Genomic DNA, 15,076 nt, shown 5'->3' with positions numbered 1-15,076 from the left:
ATGTTTTTTTCGTAACATCCAAGCAAATGTGCAAATCCCACCTCTGTTCAAAAGGGCTGGTGGAGAAAAGCATTATTTCTGCATGAGAAAGGGAATAGTTGCATTAACTTTGCTGCTGTAGAAGAAATGGGATTGCTGTGGCTGTCCTGGGTGTAAGATAAGACAGTGGCTCTTGGCTGGCCTTAGTATGATCCTGAAGGCAAATGCCATATGAGGGCAGCTTCTTTTGGCCCCTGCTGTTCAAACAGGTTATGAAACTGAGAACTCCGCCCTGCCTGAGGCCATCTCCTTCCTGTACTGCCTGGAGCAGTGTGGAGGAGACAACTACAGGACCACAAAGTGCTTATTGCATGAATTTGGATAAATCACTTAGTCCTTTTCCTTCCTTCCCCTCTCCTTTCTTCCTCAAAAGTTTTAACAGCATTCATTAGAACAGTGCCAATGGGAAGTGGGAGGCTTTCTAACTTCATCTTAACATAGGCCAAGTGCTGTTACTTTGATGTCTCAAAAGCACAAAAGAATAGCAGCCCAGAGTTTAAAAGTTTCACAAGATTAAGTAAACTTTCTGAAACACTTCTCTGAGAACTAGATAGAACAGCCTAATACTTGTGGAGTTTGCACTTCTCTGGTGCAGCCTTGCCATAGGAACTAACCACTTGGAGCTGTGTCAGAGGTGAGTCAGCTTGGGGATTAGGAAAAGGATCTTTACCAAAGGGTGGTCAGGCCCTAGAACAGGTTCCTCAAGGCAGTGGTCATGGCACTGGGCCTGCTGGAGTTCAATACTGTTTGGACAGTATTCTCAAACATAGGGTTTGAATTTTAGGTAGTCCTGTGCAGAGCCAGGAATTGGATTCCATGATTCTTGTGGGTCCTTTTTGCCTTGGGATATTCTGTGATTCTGACTATGTATGGCAGCAGTTAATCAGATAACATTTCTCCCAGTCTCCCCCTAATGTCTCAAAGAAGTGAGAGTGAATAAAGAAGGGTTGGCAGGCGCTACATCCTGCCATGTCACAGATGAATAACTCTCCTTCATGCCACATGCCAAGACTATGTGTTTCTGGGACATCATCTCCAAACAGGCACTGGAAGTAGAGAAAAAGATGCATTGGGCAAGGAAACACTTTTCTGAAAATCTGACTGTGTCTTGGTGTCCTGTCTGTGAAACAGAACTTCCTGATCTGCATGTGTGTATCATTCAATATCTTTATGCTTTCCTGTCAGGATTGCATTATCTAATGGAAGTGGCCAGCAGAAAGAAATAGCATTTCCTACTAATGTTAATATACAGAAATTGTTGCCACAGGATTGAGTCAAACCTGAAATTACAGCAAAGCTCAAAGCACGGAATTAAAAGTACTTTTTAAAGATTCTGAAAGGATTTTAGATAGCTATACGACTCTCTTTTGATTTTAAACCAAGATTGAATTTCCTAGAGTAAACAGAAGACAGTGAAAGGAAGAACATATTCTCTCATCAGTAATCGCTCCAGCCCTTTTCTGAAGCATCCAAGGCTACACACAGTAAAATCTGCAATATCGTCAGACAGACTAGGCACAGTACTGGGAATGTTGTTGTGTGTTTATCTTCCCCTATAGAAATAAAAATTAATAACCATCAGAGAATTTATCTTTCAGGGTTTTCTACCATTTTAGTGTTCTTTTTCTTAGTTCAGATAAGAAGTTTACTTTACACAAGGAGAACTGTAAACTTTGCAGTCATAACTCTTACAGGCAGATCAGTGGGGCTTCAGTTTCCCCACTGTTTTCAATCTCATATTAGAAATTGTCCATTGGCCAAGAAGCCCAATGCTACTCTGGGGTGCATTAAAAAAGTGTGACCAGCAGGTTGAGGTCCTCCGCCTCTCCACTGCACTGGTGAGACCACATCTGGAGTACTGTATCCAGTTCTGGGCTCCTCTGTTCAAGACAGAACTACTGGAGAAAATCCAGAGGAGGGCCACAAGGAGAACCGGGACTGTTCAGTCTGGGGAAGTGAAGAATAACGGAGGATTTCATCAATGCTTATAAATATCTGAAATGCAGGAGTCAGAAAATGGGATCACAATCTTTTTGGTGGTGACAGAAAATGGGACAATGGTCAGAAACTGAAACGCAGGAAGTTCCATACAAACATGAAGAAAAACTTCTTGACTTTGAGGGTGACAGAACACTGGAACAGGCTGTCCAGAGGAGTTCTGGAGTCTTCTTCTCGGGAGATACTGAAAACTCATGTGGAGTCTTTCCTCTGTAACCTATTGTAGGGAGCCTGCTTCATAGAGGTTGGACTAGATGATCTCCAGATGTTCCTTCCAACCCCTATGATTCTGTGATTCAATGACATGCAGTGCAAATTGTAAACTGGCAAATACCTCAAAATTACATTTTAAAATGAAATAAAAATTATACTAGTATCTTTAACTATTATTTATACATATTAACTGTGAAAAGTGGCTCTGAAAAACTTTTTATTAGACTTCAACAATCAAAATAATAATTCTAGCAGTCCATAAGACACAATTCCTGTGAAAGCAGACACCTAATAAATCCCAACTAATGAAGAGAACTTCTACTGTAAATAGTGCTCCTGGGAATGTTTACTAATTACTTGAGCTGATAGACTGCTCGAGAGAATTGTTCATATTACAAGAGATTTCATTATGATCGATATTGGGGATTTAAGTTATATAAAGCATCAAGAATTTATTTAGGTCTTCCCGGGAAACAAATTTCTGGGCTGGTAGTTGCAGAACAGTATTTCTGACTGCTAACACTCCTTTTGAGTGATCTGCCCCAACACAAATCCATGCAGATGCTTGCATTCTCTTTAAACAATGTACCTGGACTTCACCTCTACTTCATATTTTTAATTCTTCTATAGTGAAAGCATGCATGGCAGTACTTTGAAAACTTATGTCTCTAGAAGACTGTTAAAGAAGCCTCACAGACAAAAATAAAAACAAAAATAAAAAACACAGAAGGAACAATTGCAAAGATTTATTTAGCGCATTCTGTGCTTGGCACTTAGAAACAGAGTTCCGTGCATAGGGCAAATCTTTATACACCTTTTTCTTCATACATATTTTACATACCATTTTTATTGCCCTCTTTTATATTCATAATATTGACTCCCCCACTAGGCATATAAATACATTTATCTACAACACCTCACAACAAATCTCAATAATATCTGTGTTCTGTTACTTGGTATTTGCATTTTCACACAACTTAAATGCATAGCTTGCACCAAGCTACAATTGTTTTCTTATTTTTAAAGGATCTGAAGAAGAAAAAAAAAAAGAAAAAAAAAAACAAGAAGAAAATAAAACATAAAAGAAAGTTGGTTAAGCAGAGATCCCATGGCAGGCAGGAATTTGGAGAATACTCGACCTCATTGTTACTGAAATGCTATTGGTTTTCTATGGCAATTCTTACATGCAAGGTGAGGGAGGCCATTGTACTGCTGCAGAGCAGAGCGCTCATTTCTCATTGTTCTTCCCCATGAGTTCAGTCTGGAGTTTCCTCCCATTGAGTTGAGTGCTACAAGACACATGTTCCCCACAGAGGCTTTTGTTCTTTTGGCTTGAGTACATCCCTTTAGGGAATGTCAGTAAGAGCTGATCTCCTTCTCCCCCTGTGCATCTTTTCAAAGATGCTTGTGTCAAGCTTCAAACCCTGCTCGTGTCTGAGACTCACTTACGAGTTAAAATTTTTCTCTCTCCTCTCTCTCATCTCTGTCTGCAGACTGAGTACTGGTAGGCTCGACCCTCAAAAAGAAAACACTGGTCGAGCAGAGCTGCAATGAAAGTACAGAAACCTCTTTAGGAAGAGAAGCTCCAACTCAGCAGTGTCATTCCTGTGCTACAGTAGAAGGAGCCATAGGTCACTGATGGCTTCAGAAACAGGCTGAGCTGCTTCAGCAGCCAGGGACAGTTCAGGAAGGGGAAGGCATTTAAAGCTTTGGCCCATCATGGGCAGTACAGCTTCAGGACAAAGTCTTGGGAGACTGCCTTTCTTCAACACTCAGAGAAGACGGCACAAGGAAATAGCTCTCTCACCATGAGAGCTCACACTAGCTGAGAGTTAATGCATAAACTGTATATTTGGTTTCTTCACTCCAGCTTCTCATTAAAGTCCTGCCCTTCTCTTTGCAATGTCCAGAAGGAGCAGACACTCCATACCAGGTCCAGGGGCCCTGGATTTCAACAATGGCTGTCAATGAAGGTTTTCCACAAGATTTGGTGGTGCATACCTAGATGGTTTGTGTTCTAATTTATCATTACAATGCTAGTTTCTCTATAAGTTTGAAGGCAAAAAGGTACTAGGATGGTTTTATCCATGGAAACAATGCAGGTCCTATTGCCTTCCATGCCAAGGAGAGGCACAGCTGGTTAGACCATGTGCACAGACATCTGTGAGGAAGAGCCCTGAACAGCACCATACTGTCTGTTGTCACAGGCATTGGCTGTCTGCTGGTTGCTGGAGGGAGGACTGATCATGTGCATCCCATGATCCATCCCTGTGGAAAGATATTGCCTCTCTCCAAAGGCCCCACTGGATGGGGAAGAGCAGAGTAAAGTGCTTTGGGAAGTGGTGAGTTTCTCCGGGCTTGCTGCCAGCCTTGGGGAAGCAGGGAAATTGTATCCATAGAGGTTGTAGGGATTGTGCAGGGAGAAGGCATTGTAGGAGCTCTGCTGCATGTGGCTGCCACCAAACATGTGTGAAGAAGAAGAACTGGATGCAGGATTGCCTGCTTGCATGACATACTGAAACTGGGAGCTGGGGAAAGACCCCAGCTGGCTGCTGTAGGCCTCCATCTTGCTGTTGCTGGGCAGAGAAGAAGGAGTTGGCATTCCTGAGATCAAAGATGGAGTCCTCTGAGGCATGAAGCTTTCGGAGGGCTGTGAGGCGGAAGCAGTGCCACTCTGCAGCCGGTTGTAGCCAGTGTCGCCCAGCCCTGGGTAGCTCTGCAGGGCAGCCATGTTGCTTCTGGCACATGGAGGGTAGTCAGACAGGTTGAGGTTGCAAAGCTGACTCTCCCGGCAACCAACATTGAAAGTGTTGGGGGCCAGATGGAAGGCTGGAGGGGAGCAGGATGGAGAGAGAAGGTGAGAGGAAGCAGAGGGTGATGGAGTCCCTGTGCTGGAGGTTGTTGGGGAGGTGCCAGTGCTGCCTCCTGCAAAACAAAACACATGGGAGGATGTTCAGAGCCTGAAATCACATGTGCAAAATGAGACAGTCTCATTAAGAAACAGCTTAGTTTAATTTAAAAAAAAAGGGTGGTAAAATGGCCGCTAGAAAACTTAGTCCCTCTTGGCAAGGGCCTTCACTTTATAAATAGCATCCCTTGGTTTTTCCTGCTGTTTTTTGTTGTGATTTTCTTGTTCAGTGGGGGTTTTCTTCCCTTTTGAAATAGGAGATGGAAGCAAGCATGCCAGAGAGCATTACAGGGTGGAGGAAAAATCTGCAAGGTAGCATTGCTCCATCATTCAAAAAATCTGCTTTTTCTCCTCTCCTGGACTCCAGGAAGACCACCAGTCAGCAATCTGTATGGCCCTGCTGCAAAAATGCTTTATCATCCACTCAAGGGGCTTGTGGCAGGAAGTGGCTGAAAAAATGTTGGACTTCTGCACTGTTCAACAGTTTTCTTAGATGGCTCATGGTGCAGTGGTGCTGATTTAAGCCAGAAGTAACACAAGGAACACTGGAACACTGGACAGAGTTTTGAGCTACAGTCTGTCCCGCAAAGCTGATAAAGGGGATATGTAAAGATTTTAACTCATGTGTTTTAACTTTAAAAAGGATTCCATATGTTGTATCGCTGATGTTAACGAAATATTGATATATATGCACGTCAGTATTATCAATATTTTATATACTATTTATTTTACAAATGATACAGTTAATTAGTTCACACAGCAGGGATACTCACGTGTTCTGACCCAGAGAAAAGAGTACTATGTAATCTATGTAATACCACCAAGAACAGTAACTAACTGAGATAATTATTGTCAAGATTATAAGATAGAGAAAGCTTCTTTGGTCAAATAAACCTTTGTTTCTCCACTTAATGGAATGCCGATTTCTAGTATTGTTTTTTTTTTTTTTAATTAATTTTTATATATATATAAAGGAGTACTACAGTGATTCTGCTCTTAATTATCATCACTATTCACAAGCCAACAGAATAAAAGTCTGAATTGACAACACAGTAATTATGAAACACTCAAGGTAAAAAAGGTCTTTATCTCTGTAATTTTATCATGATAAGAAAGTGAAAGATCTATCAGCAGAAACAAATGCCAGACATTGTGACTTGCTTTCTCGAAAGATTTGCTGAAAATGTCAACCATTAAGGACAAGATATACCAAACTTCTACTGCAATAGAGCTAGTGCAGAATATTGAAGTTTCTGATCACTTGCAGAATAATCTTTATATCCTTTATGGGATAGAAAACACTAAAAAGCAAGGTCCATCTCAGCTCATCTTCTTTAGAATTCAAATAGCTCTATTCTGTTCTCAATAATATTTTTGATTCATATTTTCTGGAAGTATGGGCAAAAGCAACCTGGACTTTTGTGAAGTTATATCTTGGACTGTAGCTGTTATGGATGGCAGCAAGCCCAGATAATATATCCACACCATACTGCAATCTCAGTTGTACAGATGTGTATGTCATTTTAATGGAAGGCATGGACACAAACCAGTCTAGTTAGACTGATACACAAGGATATGCTTAGGAATGGATTAAGTAAACTGAAACCACGTTGAAGCAAGAACAAAATGAATCTGAATGATTCTTCTCTGTTACTTTTCTCTACCCACTATTGCCCATGGAAATAATTGCCAACGCCAACATAATTTACCATTGATGCCATGGTACTCCTGTCCTCCATGTTATCATGATTTTAAAGTGGTTAGTTACCATTGCATCTGATCTTCAGACCATTTCTGGCACTCATCATGTCCAGAGCTTAATCAAGCCCTGGTACCATCCTGAAAGGAGCCTGCTCTTTATCTGAGCGTACAAGTGATAATAAATTTGACTTTGAAGGGACAGAACCATTTCCAAAGACAGGAGGTAGAGAAAAATCTTGTGCTAGAAAGATCAAAATTTGTAAACTGGAATGAGTAGTAAGAAGTCATGGGTGAGGTGGGAAGATGGGAAGAAGACTGAAAATATGGTGAAAGAGAAACACCATAGAGAGGGTGGCATGTAAAAGCAAATATTCTTATCCACACCACAGTTCCCTCCTCTTGTTAACAAGATATAGAAATATGAGCTGTACACCCTAATTGAATACCTCTCCACAAAAATTAGGAAAGCACCTACAACTTCTCATCTGGATAAGAATTGTCATTAAAATTTCATCTTAAGTAGCTTATAACCAGCCTTTGCTTCCTGTCACATGCTTCCTTAAATCTTAATAATGTACTGCATCTCCACATGCTTTTGCTTTTACATACACTGAGCTTGTGTTAACGATAATTTCAAGATAAACTGCAGACCCAGACACAACCAGTTCAAGAGTATGATGTGCTTTACAAGGAGGGGCAACAGTGCTCCTGAAGCACTCAGTATGCCAGGACATCCAAAAAGCAAAGCGACTAGTTTTGCACACTGCAGGCCACTTGTGGAACTTCTAACACTACAGTGTAGTTGGAAAACACATCTGCCAGTAGCTAGTGTTAGCCAAGTGAGCCTCTGGCAAGAGGGACGTTAAGGAGGAGAGTATCAGAGCCAAGGGAGTCTGAAACAATTGTTCATGGAAAATCTTCCGGTATCTCTCTTATGAATGACATCACAGTAGCCAACTGACCCACAACTTATCTCAATGTTCTTTATCTGAAAGATGCACATAAATCACACTTTGGACTCCACTGCAGCATACATGCCTTGCTATGTTTCCAGACATCAGTTGATTCCATCACCTTCAGTTCTTCCATGCAAACCACTTGGTCCCTGAAGTCCTTACTTAATGCACAGGAAGAGAGCAAACACTCGCTGAAGCTGTAGTCAGCACAAGAATGGCTGAGCACCAAGGACATGCCCTGTACAATAGCAGAGTCTCATCTGACAACTGCAGAAAAGAGCATTGCTGATCATTCTCCTGGAGGAGCCACAGCTCCTTCTCTAATATGTTGACATCTTCACCAGCCAACAGGCATATGTCTGAGCTCCTGAGGGTGTGAGAAAGGAGCTGTAGCCACTAGTCTGTCTCGGAGTTCTCCTCATAGTGCTTTGATTGAGGTAATAAGTCCTCTCAAGAGGCAGTTTATATTCAGTCTGGTACAGAGCCATGCTAATGCAATTCTCCAGCTTTCCAAATGGAGCTGGCTGGGAGCTGGCATGTGTCTGGCCAGCACCAAACACAGACTTAGGTACCTATCCATGCAGATGTTCTCTTAGTTACTTCTAAATGGTCTGGACATCTATGCATACATAAAAGGATTTTCTAATCCTTTTAAGGGATCTCCCCTTAAGGGAGAACCCAACCCTTTCCAGGTTTTCATAATATTCTGCTCTTGGACACAGCAGTAAATTAATGTGATGATATACATGCAAGAAAATGTATTAGAACAAAGAAGTAAATTTTCTTTCCTATTGTGTATTCACATGTGAATATACCCTAAGTGTGGCTTAAGAAACATACACTTCATCTTCCAAGTTACTGTACCTTTGGTGGCTGAACAAAAATGGAATATCAGTCCAAAAATGGAAAACTAAGATGTATATGAGGAGGGGGTTGTACAGATTGCCAGGAGGTCTTACTGATTATCAGGCCAGATGGTGCCATTCTCATCACTTGATCTCATGTCCTTGAAGATCCAGGCCTAGCACAAGCCTGGATCTGTTCCCACTTCAAGAACACATGGCTCAGTTCTGCTTGATGTCTGCTTGCACCTCTATGTTTTTAAGTACCACAAAATGAGGTGTCACTCCTGCTCCCACTTTTCATGACAACTTTTGTCTTGTAAGCATAAACAACAGCCTGAGGTCTTTCCTCCTGTTCCTGTCTTTCCCATACTCAAATCCAAAACCCTCAGAAGAACTGAAAGTTCCTTCACCACTTCTTTTTTATGGCACTACTACCCCTTCTGAGTTCCATGTTTACCACGATGGAAAACTAACTAGCTTTGATGTCTTCTCCTCAGTTTCTCACGGATGCAGAACAGGGCCACCAGGTCTGTGACATGCCGCAGCCTCCTTTCATTCTCTCCCATTTTCAAGGAATGAAAACTTTCATCTTCCAGGGGAATGAGAGCCATTTCTGCCTTCACAGAGTCTAGCTGTTTGTTTTTTTCTCTAGAGTCCTTGGCTAATTATCAAATTATGCAACTGATGGTAAAATTTTTTGAAGGCCAAAATAGGCCCCCAAAGTAATTTCATGCTGAATTGCTGTATTGGTAGGGGAAACTTTAAGAGTATTTTCTAGTTCTTAGAGATGTGACTTAGCACAAAAAGATGGCTACTGTAATATGTTAAAGTGCACAACATTTAGGATGAAAGGAAAGTATCCTGAAGGTTGGTAAATCACAGAGAAAGATACTTTATAAATATGGCTCAAATTATGGGAATCTGTGGACTTAATGGTTAAATCTACAACAACTCTGATTAACACTTCTCTTTAGCTCTTCTGAACTCTGTAACTCAAATTGGACAGTCAGCAAGTTAGTGATAATACTTGCTTCAGTTATCCTCCAAGATAAAAAAATTTCAAAATCTTATGTTGAAAATCATCATTTTTTTTCTAATGTGGATAAGCAATCCAAAAAACTATGGTCTAGAACTTCTGATTTTCGTTCCCTTCTATATCCAGAGCACCAAGAGATTTTTCCCAAAAGAGACAACTTCCCCTTCCTGTTCCCTATAGACTATCTTTAGTACAGTGAGTTTTGTTCCTCACAAAAGTACAGTTTTCTAGGGCCAGTTTCACATAGTCTCAGGAGAAGACTTACAGGATGTGGCTTTGTTTTGTGCGTAGACTGCTGAAGAGCAGATTTTATACCACATATTTAACGTATACATCAGCTCCTACAGAAATGTTTTCTTTTTCTCTTCTTCAGGTGTGGGCATCAACTGGACCAGTACTAGAGATTGATAATGCCCCCAGTTTAGTGGAGAAAATTGCTTACCAGTGATAATTATGCACTGTTTCTCATCTTTGCAACTATCTTTGATAGCTGATGTCTGCAACATGGAATGGAAGCTCCACCAGGAGACGACGTATGAAAAAGTATGCAGAAAAGGATTCTCTGTGATCCAAATCCCTATGAAAGTCATCATAGTGGCAATTAATTTTGAAAAAAGATGCTGCTGCCAATTTGCAACTGAGATTAATTGACATTATGGTGACTTCTTTAGTGGTGACAAATGTGAACTGAATTGAGAACCTTTTTTTCCATTCTTGATGGAGTGTGCTTTGGTCCAAAACAGGCCTTGGAAGCTCCAGCGCTTTCAACAGTAAAAAATACAGTAAAAACCCATAAGACCCCATAAACACACTGTAGTTCAAAATTTCTGAATCGAGGAAAAAATGTCAGCATTGTGTCAAGCTCAAAGTACACACCATATTCTATTTGTAAGAAAACATGACACTGAGGAAATTGTGCAGACTTTCAAAGTATCATTGCTCCTTTTCATTCATGTGAAATCTGATCAAGATTAATGGAATAACAGAAATTTAGTCATCAGCAATTAGGCTTCAGGGTAAAATCCTATCTGAAATAATAAATTATTCCATGGTCCTTCAGGTTATCAAGGAGTGGCAAAAACTTTGACTCACAGACCCTCATGTTACATCTGGGAACGTATTTTAACTATGGAAGATGAGATCTTGAAACACCCCTTCCCTGAAGAAAAACTGGCTGCTATTCTACCAGGATGGAGGTGGAACCATTTGTTCTCTGTTGCTTCATACAGATGAGGCAATCTACTGGCCATTTGAAGTATGGAGCTGAAACCAAAACTTGATCCCAATAACTCTGGCAACAACTATTCAGTTTCCAAACTCCTCTCAAAAGATTTAAGAGGATAATTGAGACCAAACCTGTATGTCTGACCTCTGCCAATAGCCTGGACCATTCACAGTTTATTTCCAAAGGGAAGCAGCCTCCAAATTATCTTGGTGGCACTGCTGAAAGAACCGATGGTTGCAGTCAGGAGGCAAGTGGCCAAGCAGATGCATTCATGGGTTGTCCAGCTTCCTTTGACATCAGCAGCTCCACTCTCTCAGGAGACACTACTTTGGGGTTCTGGAATCTCAGATAAAGCCAAAAGGATCTTTCTGCCTCAAAATGCCTCTGAAGTCAAGTTCTGGAGGGCTCAGTCTGGTCTCTGCTTGACACCAATACATATATGTGCATTCATGATTTTGTTTGCAGATGGGTGCAGTCAGGTTGGCTCTCTGAACACGACACCCAGCAAGAACAAAGGAGAAATTAGAAACAAGCAGTACAGAAAAACCTTGACACTGCCTGCAGAATCAGTGTAATGCTTACAGACAAAGAAGCTGGAAAATCAAGAACACTTCTGTTCAGACTATCTGTCTCCCATCTGCTAATGTATCATGCAGTGAGTCCGCTTGGACTGTTACTACACTGCTTCTGCTACTACAAGAAAATTTTGCTCTTATCCAGCAGTAAATGAGTGGATCGAACCTATTCGAAACAGAGGAGGGATCCTTTTGTGCATATCCTTGTCAACACAAGACTGCTGTGTTAAGATAATCTCTCCCAGAGGGAGATGGTAGAGCTATATTCAAATGCCACTTTGCATACGCATGCTGCTCTATCCTATCAGTGACAGCAACTACTCTCTTGCCAGAGAGGAGCACACTACTTTGCTTCTGCTCTTCCCGTTTAGACCACTTTTAAGCTTATGATGCTAAGGTCAACAGTCATTAAGGATGATTTCATGGGCTACCTAATAGGTGCCGACATATGAAACTGACGTAAGCATCATACATTTCTGCTGTGCATGCTCTGCATTTTTCTGTCAGACTTTGCCATAATATAGCGTTTCCTTCCTCAAAGTCTTAACTTGACGTAGTGACATGGTTTAGTGAGCATGGTGGCGATGGGTTGATGGTTGGACTAGATGATCTTAGTGGTCTTTCCATTTAATAATTCTATGATTCTATACTTGAGATTCCCAGGGCAAGATCAAGAGAAATATTCAATCTGATAAAGAACAGGTTGAATTTACTGAAAGTAAGTGGTGAGGAACCTCAGCAAAAGTACTAGTCAACTGAGGAAACACAGTTTGAAAAGAAAGACTTTAGACTTCAGCACTTGGAGCTTGCCACTTGGGGGTTTAGTGTACGTGTATCAAAACAATGATTTAATGGAGAAGTTACATTTTATGTACTGTAATCTTGCTGATAAATCACATCATGTGACTCTCTTACTTGACCTGAACTCTTGCCTGGGAGGTTATTCTTTTCACCAGTTGCCAAGATACATTTGATTTAACTCTTTGCCTAAGTCATCAGCTTTTATAGAGAGGTTCCAATGCTGATCACTGCTGTAGTATTGTCGCAGTGTCTTTCTAGTCCCTATGTCCTGGCAAAAATTACAGTTGCTGATAGCAATCTGCTCATCTCAGCATCTTGTGGGAAACTGTATATCATATGGGAGCCAGCACTGGCTCTTTTTACTCTTGGAAAGTGACACAATCCAGAGTTACTGGAACTCCTATTTTCTTATCCCCCTTCTCTTCTTTTTTCTTAATGTACCCTGTTAAAATCGAGAAACTGAGCCACATACTTTTAATAATGAGAATCTGGATAAAGTTCAAGCTAAATTTTGAAAATATATTCCAATTAAAGTCTTTAATAGATTCTTGGCTTTCCTCACATCTCATTGCCATGTGCATTCAATAATCCCAAGCCCCCTTTTTCCCTACTAATAAGTAGACTGCAGAGTGGTTGACATCATTCTTCAGAAGGTCAGCCTTTCCTGAACTGCTGTTTTCTGAGCATCTGTAAGGTTCTGTTTGGGGGAACTTTTTTAACTACTATCTTGAGTTCTGCTGTGATACCGTCAAAAACAATGCTTGCCGTAGTAAAGTTGTGATGACTTTTGCATTATGTGGTCCAACAGAGATTTTGTGCTCAGGCCAGGAAAGTTCACTAACAGAAATAGCATGTTCTTCTCTTCGGTAGGATGACACAGTGATAACAGAGCTATGGAGACTTACTGATGTGTTTTACTGCACTGGAAAGACATGGAAGTAAAGTCTGTGCACTGCTAGTACCAGTCACCAGACATCTGTGTGAGTAGTTGTGGCTATCAGGCTCTCCAGCTTGTGTGGCAGCTGAAACCTATCATTGTGTAAATCAGAAAGTTATTTAATCCTTGTATGAAACAGCTGCATCCAATGCTCTGGGTATTGATTCTCTGTGTCATCATGGCCCTTACTCAACATATAGCTTGGGCCAAATGAATGAGCAAAACTCTCAGATGCATGTTAAACAAGAGAAAAGCTAATGTAGGAAAAAATTATAATACTTTTAGATAATTGTATTATGTAGCTGTATCTGGAATACTCTGTGCAAACATATTTTTAAAGAAATGATTAAGGACACAGAAAACCTTCCAGTAGAAAAGAAATAAAATTACTGTTTCTATTCATGGTAAGAAGCACAGACAAGGGACATAAAAATCTAAAACAATTAATTGTATGAAGAAGATAGATGGGAGGGAACTTGTGTCCTTCTTATCTAATTATCTCCCCAAAAAAGGGATGAAACATTCAGCTAGAATTGAAAAGCCAGAGCCACCTGACAGAAGTGTTTCACACAGTTTTGCCATGAAAACACGGAAACCACAGTTACAAGATTCTAGTGAGTGACAGGAAGTTACCACATATTCTTTTCTCTGCAAGATAGCATTGGCCATAAGCATTTCAGTTCTTTATGTTCTTTTTGATTAACTCTGCAAACTGAGCTTCCATTCTCAGGCATCTGCTTCAGCCAATAAATCATTCTAATTTTTTCCTCTTAATTAATTTCTTTCTACCATCAAAAATATGTACAGTAGAAGACAGTATTATAGTGTTTGCAGCCAGGAAATTTTCTCTCAACTGCTTCCCACTATTTTCTTTTTTCTATAATAATATGTCCCTGTTTATCACTGCTCATCTACCCTGACCTCCAAATCTTTGTCAGTGCCAATGCTTTCCAGCACACTCAGTAGTTATGTACACCCTACATTTTGTTCCTAGGCACTTGATATTATATCTGACTGTACTTAGACCCACAATTTGTTTGAATGCTGCAGGTTACCAAGCAATCCCTACCGTTCATACTTTCATACCCATCAGCACTGTTGGCATTGCAGTCTTTTTTATCTTTTAGCAAATGTGTAGTTTTATTTGTTTCCAGACTGGTTAGTCCACAAAATAGTCTCCACAGAGAAACACTGAGACTGTCCTCAAGGGGAGTGTTTTCACATTTGTCGTCAGGTTTCCTATTTACTCATCGGCTTTGAGATTGACCTGCTATTCATTCCTTCAAATGTGCAAACTTTTTCAAGCTGGTACACATGGCATTAAGCTAAATGCTCTAAAAATCTTTCACAGCTATCCAGTTATTTCTAACAGTCAAAGTTCCGCCCCAATCAGAAAATTTGGTTAGATTTGTCTGACAAATCTGTTTTGGAAAAGGGAGATAAAACATTTATTTCATAAAAAAGCATACTAAAGTGCAAAAGAAAAGATAAGAATCCATAATAATCCTCAACATGTAAAAATCCAGATAAAAAACAGAAAATACAGCATATTTACACTGCTAAAGTCCCAAGCTTCTGTCTCAGAAAGCATCATTTTTTCTACCACAGTAAGCGTACTCATCCGTAGAAAATCAGGATTGAATTCCACAGTCTCTGCAGGGAATCTATTCCAGCACTCTGCTAGACTTCATGCAACTGGAGCCTGTTACTTCTTTTCCTATCCAGCACAGACAGCATTTTATTTCAGTGCCATTATGTCCTCCCTCTCTCCCTTCCTGAACAACTGAACAACTACAACTGGCTCCTCATCTATGGTATCTCTTCCTAGGCACTAGGCCATTT

The 15,076-nt window shown here is 40.6% G+C and overlaps 1 protein-coding gene across 1 annotated transcript in view; it reads right to left on the bottom strand.

The window, feature by feature from the left end:
- Positions 1-2,454: 2,454 nt before the first annotated feature.
- The window catches only part of TBX15 (T-box transcription factor 15), an 88,416-nt gene continuing 75,794 nt past the window's right edge, over positions 2,455-15,076 (bottom strand). The window contains exon 8 of the mRNA XM_003202683.3: positions 2,455-5,175. Within this exon, the coding sequence (XP_003202731.1) occupies positions 4,391-5,175 (785 nt within the window). The 3' untranslated portion in view covers positions 2,455-4,390. The remainder of the gene's footprint in view (positions 5,176-15,076) is intronic.

This window comes from Meleagris gallopavo, chromosome 1, assembly GCF_000146605.3.
Source record: "Meleagris gallopavo isolate NT-WF06-2002-E0010 breed Aviagen turkey brand Nicholas breeding stock chromosome 1, Turkey_5.1, whole genome shotgun sequence".
NCBI classification, from domain to species: Eukaryota; Metazoa; Chordata; class Aves; order Galliformes; family Phasianidae; genus Meleagris; species Meleagris gallopavo.
Note: the sequence above shows the minus strand (reverse complement) of the source record. Positions and strands in the feature narration are given on the sequence as shown.